The sequence below is a fragment of the Rhinoderma darwinii genome, chromosome 7, assembly GCF_050947455.1.
Source record: "Rhinoderma darwinii isolate aRhiDar2 chromosome 7, aRhiDar2.hap1, whole genome shotgun sequence".
NCBI classification, from domain to species: domain Eukaryota; kingdom Metazoa; phylum Chordata; class Amphibia; order Anura; family Rhinodermatidae; genus Rhinoderma; species Rhinoderma darwinii.
The window spans coordinates 145,394,072-145,412,571 of NC_134693.1; the positions used below are offsets into that span (position 1 = coordinate 145,394,072).

Consider the following 18,500-nt stretch of genomic DNA (forward strand, 5'->3'; position numbering starts at 1 on the left):
AGTCGTCAACTTACGCAAATTCATGGCGCCAACCACGACAACAAACAGAAAATTTCTCCAGTTCTGGCAGCGACTCCTCTATTGGTCGACGTCCTCCACGTTTTTTAGGCAATCGGAGAGGCCGAAACGGACCACCAGGCGGGCGGGGAGGAGATGGACGAGGTCGAGACACCAACATACAGACGAGGTCCCAGGTAGGAAGAACCACCTGGTCGTCAATCTCTCCTCTCATTCCCTTACGCCAACAGAACTGTCAGTCTTACAGAAAGGCTTGTCCTTCTGCCCCACCGCCCCCTGTAATACGTTCATTCTCCAGCAGGAATTGAACTACTTTTACAGATCATTACGACTCAAGACACACTTTGGACTTACTGATCTATCCACTTCCCAACAGCCTAGAGACGTGTGCTCAGAAATTTCTATTTCTAATTTGGGCCTCCGTAGCAAAAGCAATTTTGCTCCCCCCAAAATCTACCACGCTACAGAATCAGTGATTGAACTTGTACAAAGAGACATTGATGTCGTCTTGCACGATTACAATTTGGGCTACTATCCCCATCAAAAAAATTTGTCCACTGAAGAAAGGACATCCTTAAGGGATTTACAACATAACCGGGAAATCATAATTAAACCAGCCGATAAGGGAGGGGCCATTGTAATACTTGATTATAATAATTATGTCTCTGAAATCAATCGCCAACTTACTGATAGTAACACCTACCTCAAAATACCAAGAGACCCTATTTCCGATATACGCCATAAAATCAACTCCATCATTGATCATCACCTTGATATTAATACAATTGATCACAAAACACACAAATTTTTACAGAATCCGTTTCCAATCACTCCCGTATTTTATGTCCTACCAAAAATTCACAAGTCTTTAATCAATCCCCCTGGTCGACCAATAGTTGCCTCCACCGACTCTATTTCATCCCCATTAGCCATCTTTTTAGAAAAAATATTGACTCCCCTCATTAAAAAAACCAAATCATTTCTCCTGGACACCAGCCATTTTTTACAGATTATTAAAAGTCTACATCAGATTGAGCCTACTAGCCTCCTAATTACATTGGATGTCAATAGCTTATACACATCCATCACACATCAAGATGGCCTAGCAGCCACAAGTAGCCTCCTGGACACTACCGATATGTCCATGAATTCCAAATCATTATGTTTAGAACTACTCGAATTAATTCTGAATGAGAATTATTTCTTATTTGGGGACAACTTTTATAAACAGATCAATGGCACTGCTATGGGTTCTAACATGGCTCCTCCATATGCCAATGCCTACATGGCAGAATTCGAATCTACCCACATTTACACCAATCCTAGATTCAGGGATAATGCAATCTGCTGGCATCGATATATAGATGACATATTTTGCATATGGAAAGGTACTGAACAATCTGCCATAGATTTTGTCCAGGAAATTAACACCATACGTGAGGGTCTACAATTTACATTAAATCTGAGTTCACAGGAGATAAGCTTCCTGGACACGTTGGTTAAGAAAAATAACACTGGCCATCTAGTTGTCGATCTATATACCAAACCCACAGACAGAAATGGCCTGCTCCATTTCCAGAGTAACCATCCGTATAAAACTAAAACCTCACTTCCTAAATCTCAATATAAACGCATCTCTAGGATTGTAACAGATGAGACAACACGACACACTAGATTACAAGAAATGACTGACAAATTCAAAGACAGAGGTTATCCTTCACGGATACTTCAACAAGAACTGCATAATACGATTCAAGAAGATCACACACCTTGTACCACCCGCAACGACACTAAACTAAATAGAATTCCGTTTGTACATACATATCACCCTTTGGTTCCAAAATTCCAACAAATTATTAGAAAACATTGGCACCACCTCAGTACAGCCTACCCGACCATTCTAGAATTTAAGTCGCCTGCGATGATGTGCCTCAAACGCCCACCCAATTTCAGGGATAGATTGGTTAGAGCAGACATTGGCAGCAACACTAAATTGCCCAGACAAACTTTCTTACGACCCAGACATAATGGAACTTTCCCATGCCTCCATTGCTCATGCTGCTCCAACGTTATCAAGGGTGATCGGTTCCAGCATCCCCACACTAATAAATCTTTTCCCATAAAAGGCTTCTATACATGTGATACCAATTTTGTGGTATACCTGGTAAAGTGCCCGTGTGGGCTAATATATGTGGGCGAAACCACACAACACATTAGGGATCGCATAACAAGCCACAAATCTACTATCCGCTGTAACAAAAACTGGTTACCATTACCAGACCACTTCAGTAAGGCGAATCATCAACTTTCCCAATTTCAGTTCCAGATAATTGAACACGTTCCTCAACCACGTAGAGGTGGCAACCACATACATTTACTTAAGGAACGGGAATCCTACTGGATACATACATTACAAACCTTAAGTCCCAGGGGTCTCAATAGGGAATTTGACCTAATGAATTGATACGAAACCCTATTATCTTCTGTGCAGTTCATGTATTAATGCCAGTTCCTATATCTTGTTTGACTTGCATATTCTAACTTGTTGTCTTTTCTGTTTCTAGACACGCTAGAGAAAAAACACATCCACATGGACCAGGTAAAAGTACCATAAAACCGGCTGTCAAATCTCATCTTTATTCCTTCATTTTTATACATATATATTTTTTCTGATTTTTATTTTTTATTTTTATTTTTTCTAATTTTTCTAATTTTCCCTTCTCTCCATGTTGCCATGACTACTATCACCTTCTATACCGTTCCTACATCTATCCTTACATTGACATCCCATACACATGGGCTGAGATCATCTATACCTTCAGACATACGGTCCCTTTCCTTCTCTGGTTCGTTGTCATGGCAACTAGATAGCGTCCAATCAGTTTCTGTCAACATACTTCTCTATATAGTTGCATTCCTTCATTACATGCCACTCACATATATATATATATATATATATATATATATATATATACACACTAACACACATTCTTACTATAATAACCTCAGGAATATTCATTGCACTCACATCAGCTGCTAGGTCCCTTTGCTCTCTTTCTCCACGGTCCCTTACTATAATTACCTCATGAATATTCACTGCACTCACATATCAGCAGCTAGATGGCTCTGTCAATACTCCCAGAAGGTTTCTTTTTCACGGTCCCTTGCTATAATTACCTCATGAATATTCACTGCACTCACATATCAGCTGTTAGACGGCTCTGGCTGTACCACTGACGTCAGTTCCGGTTGGTCTGGTATAAACACAGACGCAACTCACATAGCACAGACACACAGGGAATATCCGGCGGACAACCCATACCAGTGATATCGTCTTACAGGTACAGCAGCACATGTCTTTCCTCTTACTTTCTCCCTTTAGTTTATCCTCTAGTGTTTGTTCCTTTTCACACTGTCCTTTATTTTCTACCGGTACTTTATGGTATGGTCTACAGTGAGGACTCTTTCCTCTCCCCACCACAATAACAAAACTAAATCAATATATGTAACCTAGGTATTGCATCACCATCAGAGGTTTCCAGATTGTTTATGCCACATACAGTTATATACTGCTATATCCTCCTTCAGCATGCCACATACAGCTATATACTGCTAGATCCTCCTTCAGCATGCCACATACAGTTATATACTGCTAGATCCTCCTTCAGCATGCCACATACAGTTATATACTGCTAGATCCTCCTTCAGCATGCCACATACAGTTATATACTGCTAGATCCTCCTTGAGCATATTTAACTTAATTTTGTTCTGACTATTCAGCCCCTAGTCTTGTTTTTATAGATCATTATGACTTATTCTTTCATAGATGATTATGATTTCCTTAATTCTTGTGTTACGTGTTCCACTAATTGATCACGCAATTTTCTTTATACAGTTCAGTATTAAAATATTTTTATTTTTCCTTATAATGTATAATAATTGTTCTCTGTGTATATCTGAGGTGACAGCGCTATATAATTTCATGTAAACAGAGATAACTCATCTATATATGTTATTTTCATATTATTATTTTCATTTGTTCATACTGTATTTTTGTAAATTTTATTGCCAACTTTGTAAAAGCATTTTATTCTTTATCATTTTAGCGACCGTGACAAAGGCCGAGGTTCGGCCGAAACGTCTTACCAAGTCGCTTTCCACCTCAACTTTACCATCTTTTGTTGCAATAAAACTTAAATTTGTTTGCATCTGGATCTTTTGCGTACCTCTGTGAGTGCTGGGGTTGTATATTTTCAATATTGTGGGATTCTCGTCCCTACCTTACTAGCACCACGCCAATTGATTGAGGAGTGCATCCCAATATCTATTTTTGATTACCTATATAACTAGACACCAGGCTGTAGCAGGACGATCGCCGCCATAGTATTATGTGGTATCCCTGGTACAGAGGTCACTCTGTGACCTTCAGATGCAGACAGTGGACAGCTGCTCCTTATACAGCTGCTCCTCCAAGCCAGTCAAGATCGGATCACTCCGCCCAGGCCCAGAGCTACCCTGTGATTGACTCACCCAATCACCTGATTCAGAGCCCCTTATACGTCTGGCATATGTAGTTCATATGGTCTACCAGCTCTTCTTCTTCTTTACACTTCACACTATTCTGTTGCCTTTGCGACATTTCACAAATTTTGGTTTGGCACACGAAGACCATGACTAGATGACAAAGACTTCACCAAGAGAAGCACTGGTGTGAGACCAAGATGACATCTCACCATGTGTGGACCGTGTATCAGACCATATGGATTTTCTGCGCACAGGACCGGAGCCGGTGACAATATGAAAGAAGCCACACCCACCCTCATGTGGAGTAGAAGTAACAAATCAGCAATGGACCATTAATGAGTGGTCTCCCCTCTGACCTGGGGGACACGATGCAGCCACCGCACCTTCCTCCATCTGCTGGACAATGCCTACAAAATAAAGACATCATAATGAATATGGCAAATTGTGTGGGGGAGAAAATATATAGAAGGAAGGGAAAAGCCTTTACTTACCACGGTGCACATGACACAACACCAGAGCAGCGACTACAACCAGGATCCCCACAATCATTCTAACGCCAAAGATTAGAACATAGGAAGAACAGAAACCTGAAAGACGAGCAGAACATGTAAGGGGCAAATACGGGAAAGGCAAAGGAAAGCCCATGTATAATAAAGGTGGTAAATAAGACCGCTAAAAAGATCCCAACACATTGAAGAAGTATGGATGTGTCTGGTGAATGGTATATTGCAGGATCTCTGATCTAGTCCATGTATCTATGATGTGTCTGGTGATCATGTGTCTGGTGAATGGTATATTGCTGGATCTCTGATCTATTCCATGTATCTATGATGTGTGTGGTGAATCATGTGTCTGGTGAATGGTATTGTTGGGACTAGTGGATTGTGGACCCATTGGACTACTCAAACGGTTTGCCTTGGGGTCACCTCTATGGGCGTTATCTCTAAGTAGCCACCATTCACTCTTTAACCCCCATACGGGGAATTGGACTTGGACTGCGGGGAGGCTGTCAGGCCGCTACCTCTTGAGCTGGTCCAGTAGACAAGGATACTACACTGAAGGTACAGGCACTGGTAGATGGTACCTCGTTATATGATCCAGATCAGATGACAGTTCATAATAGACAAGAAGCTTCACACTCGTCACAGATAGTTGTGTGCAGACTGTTACAGGCTGGTAGAGGATAGCTGGATATAGGATAGTAGAGGATAGCTGGATACAGGCTGGTAGAGGATAGCTGGATACAGGCAAGTAGAGGATAGCTGGATACAGGCTGGTAGAGGATAGCTGGATACAGGCAAGTAGAGGATAGCTGGCTATAGGATAGTAGAGGATAGCTGGATACAGGAGGGTAAAGGATAGCTGGATACAGGCTGGTAGCGGATAGATTGATACAGGCTGGTAGAGGATAGCTGGATATAGGATAGTAGAGGATAGCTGGATACAGGAGGGTAGAGGATAGCTGGATACAGGCTGGTAAAGAATAGCTGGATACAGGCTGGTAGAGGATGTCAGGTCCGTATATCAGGGAAGCTCCTTTCTCCCTGTCATTTCACACCGAATAACCACCTCTGTAAATTGAAAGCTGAAGGCATGCCTGGAAAGAAGTGAACGAGTCAGAAATGTTCGCTACACAACTTTCCCTTCATCAGAAAAGAGGAGAACTGAACTTTATTCAGAACAAAGAAACAGACAGAGGAGACACATGCCCCTCCCTCGAGATGTGGGACTTGCTTAAGTCCCATTGGCTCCTCAGCTGTAAGTTTTCCTGTACATTCTTCTGCACACTCCTCTTTGCATTCCAGGGGGCGGTGTCTTCCATAGGCGTGTTATGCAGGCTCTTTGTGCTCCATGAATCCAATCTCTTTGTGTAATATACTGAATATATATATATATATGTAAGGATAATATTTTTCAAACAATATACATGGTAATGATCCCTGACAAGGATAGCTGGATACAGGCTGGTAGCGGATAGCTGGATACAGGCTGGTAGAGGATAGCTGGATATAGGATAGTAGAGGATAGCTGGATACAGGAGGGTAGAGGATAGCTGTATACAGGCTGGTAGCGGATAGCTGGATACAGGCAGGTACAGGATAGCTGGATATAGGATAGTAGAGGATAGCTGGATACAGAAGGGTAAAGGATAGCTGGATACAGGCTGGTAGCGGATAGCTGGATACAGGCTGGTACAGGATAGCTGGATACAGGCTGGTACAGGATAGCTGGATACAGGCTGGTAGCGGATAGCTGGATACAGGCTGGTAGCGGATAGCTGGATACAGGCTGGTAGCGGATAGCTGGATACAGGCTGGTAGCGCATAGCTGGATACAGGCTGGTAGTGGATAACTGGATACAGGCTGGTAGTGGATAGCTGGATACAGGCTGGTAGAGGATAGCTGGATACAGGCTGGTAGAGGATAGCTAGATACAGGCTGGTAGCGGATAGCTGGATACAGGCTGGTAGTGGATAGCTGGATACAGGCTGGTAGAGGATAGCTGGATACAGGCTGGTAGAGGATAGCTAGATACAGGCTGGTAGCGGATAGCTGGATACAGGCTGGTAGAGGATAGCTGGATACAAGCTGGTAGGGGATAGCTGGATACAGGCAGGTAGAGGATAGCTGGATACAGGCTGGTAGAGGATAGCTGGATATAGGATAGTAGAGGATAGCTGGATACAGGAGGGTAAAGGATAGCTGGATACAGGCTGGTAGCGCATAGCTGGATACAGGCTGGTAGTGGATAGCTGGATACAGGCTGGTAGTGGATAGCTGGATACAGGCTGGTAGAGGATAGCTGGATACAGGCTGGTAGAGGATAGCTAGATCTAGGCTGGTAGCGGATAGCTGGATACAGGCTGGTAGAGGATAGCTGGATACAAGCTGGTAGGGGATAGCTGGATACAGGCAGGTAGAGGATAGCTGGATACAGGCTGGTAGAGGATAGCTGGATATAGGATAGTAGAGGATAGCTGGATACAGGAGGGTAAAGGATAGCTGGATACAGGCTGGTAGCGGATAGCTGGATACAGGCAGGTAGAGGATAGCTGGATACAGGCAGGTAGATGATAGCTGGATACAGGCAGGTAGAGGATAGCTGGATACAGGCTGGTAGCAGATAGCTGGATACAGGCTGGTAGGGGATAGCTGGATACAGGCTGGTAGAGGATAGCTGAATACAGGCTGGTAGAGGATAGCTGGATACAGGCTGGTAGTGGATAGCTGCATACAGGCTGGTAGCGGATAGCTGGATACAGGCTGGTAGAGGATAGCTGGATATAGGATAGTAGAGGATAGCTGGATACAGGAGGGTAGAGGATAGCTGGATACAGGCTGGTAGCGGATAGCTGGATACAGGCAGGTAGAGGATAGCTGGATACAGGCTGGTAGAGGATAGCTGGATACAGGCAGGTAGAGGATAGCTGGATATAGGATAGTAGAGGATAGCTGGATACAGGAGGGTAAAGGATAGCTGGATACAGGCTGGTAGCGGATAGCTGGATACAGGCTGGTACAGGATAGCTGGATACAGGCTGGTAGAGGATAGCTGGATACAGGCTGGTAGCGGATAGGTGGATACAGGCTGGTAGCGGATAGCTGGATACAGGCTGGTAGCGGATAGCTGGATACAGGCTGGTAGCGGATAGCTGGATACAGGCTGGTAGCGCATAGCTGGATACAGGCTGGTAGCGGATAGCTGGATACAGGCTGGTAGTGGATAGCTGGATACAGGCTGGTAGAGGACAGCTGTATACAGGTTGGTAGAGGATAGCTAGATACAGGCTGGTAGCGGATAGCTGGATACAGGCTGGTAGAGGATAGTTGGATACAAGCTGGTAGGGGATAGCTGGATACAGGCAGGTAGAGGATAGCTGGATACAGGCTGGTAGAGGATAGCTGGATTTAGGATAGTAGAGGATAGCTGGATACAGGAGGGTAAAGGATAGCTGGATACAGGCTGGTAGCGGATAGCTGGATACAGGCTGGTACAGGATAGCTGGATACAGGCTGGTAGAGGATAGCTGGATACAGGCAGGTAGAGGATAGCTGGATACAAGCTTGTAGCGGATAGCTGGATACAGGCTGGTAGCGGATAGCTGGATACAGGCTGGTAGGGGATAGCTGGATACAGGCTGGTAGAGGATAGCTGAATACAGGCTGGTAGGGGATAGCTGGGTACAGGCTGGTAGTGGATAACTGTATACAGGAGGGTAGAGGATAGCTGGATACATGAGGGTAGAGGATAGCTGGATACGGAGTGCTAAAGGATAGCTGGATACAGGAGGGTAGAGGATAGCTGGATACAGGCTGGTAGCGGATAACTGGTTACAGGCTGGTAGCGGATAGCTGGATACATGAGGGTAGAGGTTAGCTGGATACGGAGTGCTAAAGGATAGCTGGATACAGGAGGGTAGAGGATAGCTGGATACATGAGGGTAGAGGTTAGCTGGATACGGAGTGCTAGAGGATAGCTGGATACAGGAGGGTAGAGGATAGCTGGATACATGAGGGTAGAGGATAGCTGGATACAGAAGGGTGGAGGATAGCTGGATACATGAGGGTAGAGGATAGCTGGATACATGAGGGTAGAGGATAGCTAATACATGATGGTAGAGGATAGCTGGATACATGAGGGTAGAGGATAGCTGGATACATGAGGGTAGAGGATAGCTGGATAGAGGAGGGTAGAGAATAGCTGGATACAGGCTGGTAGTGGATAGCTGGATACATGAGGATGGAGGATAGCTGGATACGGGAGGGTAGAGGATAGCTGTATACAGGAGGTTAGAGGATAGCTGGATACAGGTTGGTAGAGGATAGCTGGATACAGGCTGGCAGCGGATTGCTGGATACAGGAGAGTAGAGAATAGCTGGATACAGGAGGGTAGAGGATAGCTGGATACATGAGGGTAGAGGATAGCTGGATACAGGAGGGTAGAGGATAGCTGGATACAAGAAGGTAGAGGATAGCTGGATACAGGAGGATAGAGGATAGCTGGATACAGGCTTGTAGAGGATAGCCGGATACAGGCTGGTAGTGGATAGCCGGATACAGGCTGGTAGCGGATATCTGGATACAGGCTGGTAGCGGATTGCAAGATACAGGAGGGTAGAGGATAGCTGGATACAGGAGGGTAGATGATAGCTGGATACAGGCTGGTAGCGGATAGCTGGATACAGGAGGGTAGAGGATAGCTGGATACAGGAGGGTAGAGGACAGCTGGATACAGGCTGGTAGCGGATAGCTTGATACAGGCTGGTAGCGGATAGCTGGATACAGGCTGGTAGAGGATAGCTGGATACAGGCTGGTAGAGGATAGCTGGATACAGGCTGGTAGAGGATAGCTGGATACAGGCTGGTAGAGAATAGCTGGATACAGGGTGGTAGAGGATAGCTGGATACAGGCTGGTAGAGCATAGCTGGATACAGGCTGGTAGAGGATAGCTGGATACAGGCTGGTAGAGGATAGCTGGATACAGGCTGGTAGAGGATAGCTGGATACAGGCTGGTAGAGGATAGCTGGATACAGGCTGGTAAAGGATAGCTGGATACAGGCTGGTAGAGGATAGCTGGATACAGGCTGGTAGAGGATAGCCGGATACAGGCTGGTAGAGGATAGCCGGATACAGGCTGGTAGAGGATAGCCGGATACAGGCTGGTAGAGGATAGCCAGATACAGACTGCACCATTGTTGTTTAGGCACAAGGTGATCTGAGGAGGTGCCTTTAATAGTCCTGGAGCAGCAAGGTTTGAATTGGAGGTTTTTGAATTGGGACGGTCAGAAAGCAAATTGACGCGAAAAGAAAAAGATACAGAGAGAAGACGCCTGCGGCCAAAAGCACCAGGCCGCTGGCGGAGAAGACAAGTCCTGGTGGCAGGGAGAGTAGGCAGAAGTTGCACCAGTCACCGGCATTACAGATATATTGCAGGATCTGTGATCTAGTCCATGTATCTATGGATGTGACAATCATGTGAACTTGTAGATTAGATAGATTAGATAGATAGATAGATAGATAGATAGATAGATAGATAGATAGATAGATAGATAGATAGATAGACATGGTTTCTCACCTTCGGTCAGGGTCACATTGAGCGTGGTCCCGTCACCATGTCCGGATATTCTTTTTCCATGTTGGAAAGTGACTTGACAGTAATAAGTGCCGGTGTCTGAGGGCTCCACGTTGTGTAGGGTGATACGGGCGTCTCTCTTACTGGTGAATTCTGCTGCGTCTGCTCTGGAGATCCGACCTGTGAAATCCTTATTACTATCAGACACCTCCGGCCCGGTCTTCACTAGATGTCGGTACCACTTGTAGGACCCGAGAGTCCCCTCCTCTACACCAGAGACATTGTAGGTACACGGTAAGGTGACCTCGCTGCCTGCGGTGCCATGGACCTCCGGGATCTGAGACACCTCGATCTTCTGGGAGACGATTCCTGAGATACAGAGAGGTCACACGTTACATCAGAACATGAAGGTCAAGCTGAGAATCAGAATCTTTTGGCTTAAGTTCGAAATTGAAAAGTCGCAGCGAATAATTCTACGCAACCCGTCTGGATCCAGAAGAAAATCCCATTTTACGTCTTGATCTAATTTGCGGTTAAAATAATCAATTTCCCTCCCGTCCCCATAAATGATGGGACTGCATGACGGTGAGACGTCTGGTGTCCCAGGTCAGGTCCCTGTGAACGTCACCCGCAGCTAAGAAGAAAACAACGATAGATAGATAGATAGATAGATAGATAGATAGATAGATAGATAGATAGATAGATAGATAGATAGATAGATGATAGATAGATAGATAGATAGATAGATAGATAGATAGATAGATAGATAGATAGATAGATATGAGATAGATAGATAGATAGATAGATAGATAGATAGATAGATGATAGATAGATAGATAGATAGATAGATAGATAGATAGATAGATAGATAGATAGATATGAGATAGATAGATAGATAGATAGATAGATAGATAGATAGATAGATAGATAGATAGATAGATGATAGATAGATAGATAGATAGATAGATAGATAGATATGAGATAGATAGATGATAGATAGATAGATAGATAGATAGATAGATAGATAGATAGATAGATAGATAGATGATAGATAGATAGATAGATAGATAGATAGATAGATAGATAGATAGATAGATTGATAGATAGATAGATAGATAGATAGATAGATAGATAGATAGATAGATAGATAGATAGATATGAGATAGATAGATAGATAGATAGATAGATAGATAGATAGATAGATAGATGATAGATAGATAGATAGATAGATAGATAGATAGATAGATAGATAGATAGATAGATAGATAGATAGATGATAGATAGATAGATAGATAGATAGATAGATAGATAGATAGATATGAGATAGATAGATAGATAGATAGATAGATAGATAGATAGATAGATAGATAGATAGATAGATAGATGATAGATAGATAGATAGATAGATAGATAGATAGATAGATAGATAGATAGATAGATATGAGATAGATAGATAGATAGATAGATAGATAGATAGATAGATAGATAGATGATAGATAGATAGATAGATAGATAGATAGATAGATAGATAGATAGATAGATAGATAGATAGATAAATAGATAGATAGATAGATGATAGATAGATAGATAGATAGATATTAGATAGATAGATAGATAGATAGATAGATAGATAGATAGATAGATAGATAGATAGCAGTGTAGTAGACTATGCCATCACGGACATGGACCCCGCAAACATTGGCGCACTCATAGTCACTCCACAAACGCACCTGTCAGATCACAACCAATTACTTCTATACATCAAACCCACAACCAAACCATCTGCACAAAAACCACATCAAACCGGCCTCTTCAACCTGCCCCCATCTTATAAATGGTCCAAAACGTCAACTATAAAATATAAAGAGACAATGAACAGACCAGAAGTGCAGGAGATGCTTCACAACCTCTACAACAAGGTGTATGAGACAAGCCCAGGAGGGGTCAATCAGGCCGTAAATGACCTCAATAATATATTCTATACCATGGCAGAGAAGTCTGACCTGAAAAGATGTGACTACAAGAGGCCACAAGAAATACATCCTAACGGTTGGTTTGACCGTGAGTGCAAAGAAGTACGGAAGACCCTAAGAAATGCCTCAAATAAGAAGCACCAAGACCCAAACAACACCGGTCTGAAGGAGGCCTACAGCAACATACAGAGGCAATACAAGACCATCCTCCGAAAGAAAAAACAAAGGCACATCTCCACCAAACTTACCCAACTCCAAGACGCCCTCCATGACAACTCGTTCTGGGAATTATGGAAACACATGGGCAAAAATTGCAAGAAAAACAACCTTCATATTCAAAATGGCAACATCTGGCTCCAATATTTCAGGGACCTCTACAAAGATATCCCGAAAGAAGAACAAAGCCAAGAACAAAAACAAATAATATCAAAACTGAAGGCGATGGAGGAAACACTTAAAGATTCTCAAAACCCCCTGGATACACCAATAACACTGCAAGAAGTAACAGAGAGAACCTCAGACATAAGGTGTAAAAAATCCAGCGGCCTAGACAGAATCTCACCAGAAATGATAAAACACAGCCCGCCAGAAATACAGGCCGCAATAGTCAAACTATTTAATATGGTGCTGAGTGCCGGCTACTTCCCGCAAATCTGGAACCAAGGCCTTATAACACCAATCCACAAGAGTGGGGACAGGTACGACCCGGCCAACTACCGAGGGATATGTGTCAGCAGCAACCTGGGGAAACTGTTCAGCAGCATCCTGAATAAGAGAATCCTCAGCCTCCTCACCCAGCACAATGTCCTCCACCAAAGCCAAGCTGGGTTCATGCCAAACCACCGCACCACTGACCACATCTACACCCTGCGCAGCCTCATCAAGAGCCACGTCCACAATACAAAGCATGGGAAGATTTACGCCTGTTTTGTGGACTTTAAGAAGGCCTTTGACTCAGTGTGGCACCCGGGCCTATTCCTGAAACTGCTGGAGAGCGGAATAGGAGGTAAAACCTATGACGTCATCAGAAGCTCCTACACAGAGAACAGATGCAGCGTGAAGGTGAACGGGAGAAGAACGGCCGATTTCCAGCAGAGCCGAGGAGTCAGACAAGGCTGCAGCCTCAGTCCAACGCTCTTCAACATCTACATCAATGAACTGGCCACAGCTCTGGAATCCTCCTCAGCACCAGGTCTCGCCCTCCATGACACCCAGGTGAAATTCCTGCTGTATGCAGATGACCTTCTGTTACTATCACCAACCGAGAAAGGTCTCCAAGACAACCTGCAAATCCTAGAAAAATTCAGCTCCACGTGGGCACTACCCATCAATGCCAAGAAAACCAACATCATGGTGTTCCAGAAGAGAAACTCAAAATCCCCCAGGCACCCGACCTTCACACTAAATAACGCCACAATCACAGCGACCGACAGGTACACTTACCTGGGCCTAGAAATCAACCAATCAGGAAGCTTTAAACAAGCCATAGAGATTCTGAAAGACAAGGCGTGCAAAACCTTCTATGCCATCAGACGAAAACTCTATCATCTCAAACCACCAGTGACGGTCTGGCTGAAAATCTTTGACTCCATCATCTCCCCAATCCTCCTGTATGCCAGTGAAGTCTGGGGTCCGGACACATACCCAGACTGGTCAAGGTGGGATTCCAGCCCAACAGAAATCTTCCACCTAGAATTCTGCAAACACCTTCTCCAAGTCCATCGGAGCACCTCAAATAGTGCCTGTCGGGCAGAACTGGGCAGATTCCCACTACACCTCACAATCCAGAAGAGGGCGCTATCATTCTGGGCCCATCTACACAGCAGCAGGCAAAGTTCCTATCACCATAAAGCCCTGTTACACCAAGGGGTCCCAGGTAAACCAGGCCCCCCAGAACATCTCACCCTGACCCGGCCTGAAGAAAATGTCACCCAGCGCGGCCTCACAAAAGCCGAAATCAAGAAGACAATAAACAAAGGCCAAGAGGAATATATCAGTGACTGGAGGAACGACCTAAAGACATCCCAGAAACTGACAATATACCGGAGTCTACAGCGGGAATATAAACTGGCGCCATATCTGGAGAAACTGCCAAACCACAGAGACAGACAGATCCTGAGCCGCTACAGACTGAGCGCCCACAACCTGCTCATCGAATCCGGGCGCCACAGACAGACCTACAAGCCCAGGGAGAGCCGACTGTGCCAACAGTGCGACCAGGAGGCCGTGGAGGATGAGGCCCACTTCCTGCTACACTGCTCCAAATACTCAGCAGTGAGGGACACTCACTTCAGGAAACTCTCTGATCTCTTACCGGACTTCAGCTCCATGGAAGAGCAAGAGAAACTCTACATCCTGCTGGGTGAAGAGGAAACCACAGTGGGCACAGCGGCACAATATGTCACTGCATGCCATAAACTGAGAGAGACATGATATGCCATGGACTTGTATAACCCCGACCCTAGATGTGTCCCTATCCCCCAATCCCTCAGTCCCTATCCCTCATTCCCTTACTTCTTACTTGCTTTGGCAATGCTAATATGTATTTGGTCCTGCCAATAAAGCTTCTTTGAATTGAATTGAATTGAATTGAATTGAATTGAATTGAATTGAATTGAATTGATAGATAGATAGATAGATAGATAGATAGATGAGAGACATGGAGGAAACACCCTGCCTCACACAGAGACACGCAGAGCAGAGACATGGAGGAAACCCCCTGCCTCACACAGAGACACGCAGAGCAGAGACATGGAGATGCTAAAGACCCTGCTCAGCACTCTATGTAAAAAACTAATGTGACTGTACAACACGAGAACATCTACAACACATCCAACAGTCACATCTCCAGCCCGTCCTACACAGCGCCGCTCATTACAAGGTATATGGACACACAATGACGTCCTTTATAATCAGCAGCTGGAATATTCAAGGCCTCAACGCCTCAGCCTTTGGATGCAAAATTAACGATCCAGACTTCATCCAAAGACTGAAAAATATCGATATACAAATCCTCCTGGAAACATGGACTAGGACAGAGAATGAGTCCCTGGTGCCCACTGGATACAGGGAAATCTCTGTCCCCGCCCTGAAAAATAAACACATCAAGCAGGGTCGGTGTTCAGGAGGAATATTAGTCTGGTACAAGGAGGAGCTCCATGAGCAGATCAAAGCCGTGAAGCGAGGAGACAGCCACATCTGGATAAGAATAGGCAGCTCCATCCTCACCTCTCAGTCTGACATGTATCTCTGCGCAACGTACATCGCACCGCCAGAGTCCCCGTACTCCAACCCAGACAGCTTTGAGATTATACAAAGGGAAGCCGCCCATTTCCAGACCCTGGGCAGCGTTCTCATCTACGGAGACCTCAATGCAAGAACGGGGAGAGATAAAGACTACCTGACCAATGATGGAAACATCTTCATCTTTGGAGCAGAGGCCGACTGTCATAACTCCCTACAGAAAGAGAGAAACAGCTATGACAGCACCGTCAACAAAAGCGGGAAAAAACTACTGAATCTATGTCGAAGCTTAGGACTCCACATACTGAATGGCCGCACCAAGGGAGACTCTTTAGGAAGGTATACACTAAACTCCCATGTAGGCAGCAGTGTAGTAGACTATGCCATCACGGACATGGACCCCGCAAACATTGGCGCACTCATAGTCACTCCACAAACGCACCTGTCAGATCACAACCAATTACTTCTATACATCAAATCCACAACCAAACCATCTGCACAAAAACCACATCAAACCGGCCTCTTCAACCTGCCCCCATCTTATAAATGGTCCAAAACGTCAACTATAAAATATAAAGAGACAATGAACAGACCAGAAGTGCAGGAGATGCTTCACAACCTCTACAACAAGGTGTATGAGACAAGCCCAGGAGGGGTCAATCAGGCCGTAAATGACCTCAATAATATATTCTATACCATGGCAGAGAAGTCTGACCTGAAAAGATGTGACTACAAGAGGCCACAAGAAATACATCCTAACGGTTGGTTTGACCGTGAGTGCAAAGAAGTACGGAAGACCCTAAGAAATGCCTCAAATAAGAAGCACCGAGACCCAAACAACGCCGGTCTGAAGGAGGCCTACAGCAACATACAGAGGCAATACAAGACCATCCTCCGAAAGAAAAAACAAAGGCACATCTCCACCAAACTTACCCAACTCCAAGATGCCCTCCATGACAACTCGTTCTGGGAATTATGGAAACACATGGGCAAAAATTGCAAGAAAAACAACCTTCATATTCAAAATGGCAACATCTGGCTCCAATATTTCAGGGACCTCTACAAAGATATCCCGAAAGAAGAACAAAGCCAAGAACAAAAACAAATAATATCAAAATTGAAGGCGATGGAGGAAACACTTAAAGATTCTCAAAACCCCCTGGATACACCAATAACACTGCAAGAAGTAACAGAGAGAACCTCAGACATAAGGTGTAAAAAATCCAGCGGCCTAGACAGAATCTCACCGGAAATGATAAAACACAGCCCGCCAGAAATACAGGCCGCAATAGTAAAACTATTTAATATAGTGCTGAGTGCCGGCTACTTCCCGCAAATCTGGAACCAAGGCCTTATAACACCAATCCACAAGAGTGGGGACAGGTACGACCCGGCCAACTACCGAGGGATATGTGTCAGCAGCAACCTGGGGAAACTGTTCAGCAGCATCCTGAATAAGAGAATCCTCAGCTTCCTCTCCCAGCACAATGTCCTCCACCAAAGCCAAGCTGGGTTCATGCCAAACCACCGCACCACTGACCACATATTCACCCTGCGCAGCCTCATCAAGAGCCACGTCCACAATACAAAGCATGGGAAGATTTACGCCTGTTTTGTGGACTTTAAGAAGGCCTTTGACTCAGTGTGGCACCCGGGCCTATTCCTGAAACTGCTGGAGAGCGGAATAGGAGGTAAAACCTATGACGTCATCAGAAGCTCCTACACAGAGAACAGATGCAGCGTGAAGGTGAACGGGAGAAGAACGGCTGATTTCCAGCAGAGCCGAGGAGTCAGACAAGGCTGCAGCCTCAGTCCAACGCTCTTCAACATCTACATCAATGAACTGGCCACAGCTCTGGAATCCTCCTCAGCACCAGGTCTCGCCCTCCATGACACCCAGGTGAAATTCCTGCTGTATGCAGATGACCTTCTGTTACTATCACCAACCGAGAAAGGTCTCCAAGACAACCTGCAAATCCTAGAAAAATTCAGCTCCACGTGGGCACTACCCATCAATGCAAAGAAAACCAACATCATGGTGTTCCAGAAGAGAAACTCAAAATCCCCCAGGCACCCGACCTTCACACTAAATAACGCCACAATCACAGCGACCGACAGGTACACCTACCTGGGCCTAGAAATCAACCAATCAGGAAGCTTTAAACAAGCCATAGAGATTCTGAAAGACAAGGCGTGCAAAACCTTCTATGCCATCAGACGAAAACTCTATCATCTCAAACCACCAGTGACGGTCTGGCTGAAAATCTTTGACTCCATCACCTCCCCAATCCTCCTGTATGCCAGTGAAGTCTGGGGTCCGGACACATACCCAGACTGGTCAAGGTGGGATTCCAGCCCAACAGAAATCTTCCACCTAGAATTCTGCAAACACCTTCTCCAAGTCCATCGGAGCACCTCAAATAGTGCCTGTCGGGCAGAACTGGGCAGATTCCCACTACACCTCACAATCCAGAAGAGGGCGCTATCATTCTGGGCCCATCTACACAGCAGCAGGCAAAGTTCCTATCACCATAAAGCCCTGTTACACCAAGGGGTCCCAGGTAAACCAGGCCCCCCAGAACATCTCACCCTGACCCGGCCTGAAGAAAATGTCACCCAGCGCGGCCTCACAAAAGCCGAAATCAAGAAGACAATAAACAAAGGC

At 45.1% G+C, this 18,500-nt stretch overlaps 1 protein-coding gene, 1 long non-coding RNA gene and 1 pseudogene across 2 annotated transcripts in view; 2 read left to right on the forward strand and 1 right to left on the reverse strand.

The window, feature by feature from the left end:
- LOC142657503 (galactosylgalactosylxylosylprotein 3-beta-glucuronosyltransferase 1-like) overlaps positions 1-4,701 on the forward strand; it is a 38,338-nt pseudogene extending 33,637 nt beyond the window's left edge.
- On the forward strand, positions 3,022-4,227 carry LOC142656968 (uncharacterized). The gene is made up of 2 exons (XR_012849780.1): positions 3,022-3,359; positions 4,126-4,227. It is a non-coding gene; the product is annotated as an uncharacterized LOC142656968 (long non-coding RNA).
- An 88-nt stretch (positions 4,702-4,789) lies between the features above and the next one.
- The window catches only part of LOC142657439 (natural cytotoxicity triggering receptor 3-like), an 18,122-nt gene continuing 4,411 nt past the window's right edge, over positions 4,790-18,500 (reverse strand). Inside the window, exons 3-4 of the mRNA XM_075832469.1 lie at positions 5,035-5,130; positions 4,790-4,950 (exon numbers count right to left, since the gene is read on the reverse strand). Of these exons, the coding sequence (XP_075688584.1) occupies positions 4,862-4,950; positions 5,035-5,130 (185 nt within the window). The 3' untranslated portion in view covers positions 4,790-4,861. The remainder of the gene's footprint in view (positions 4,951-5,034; positions 5,131-18,500) is intronic.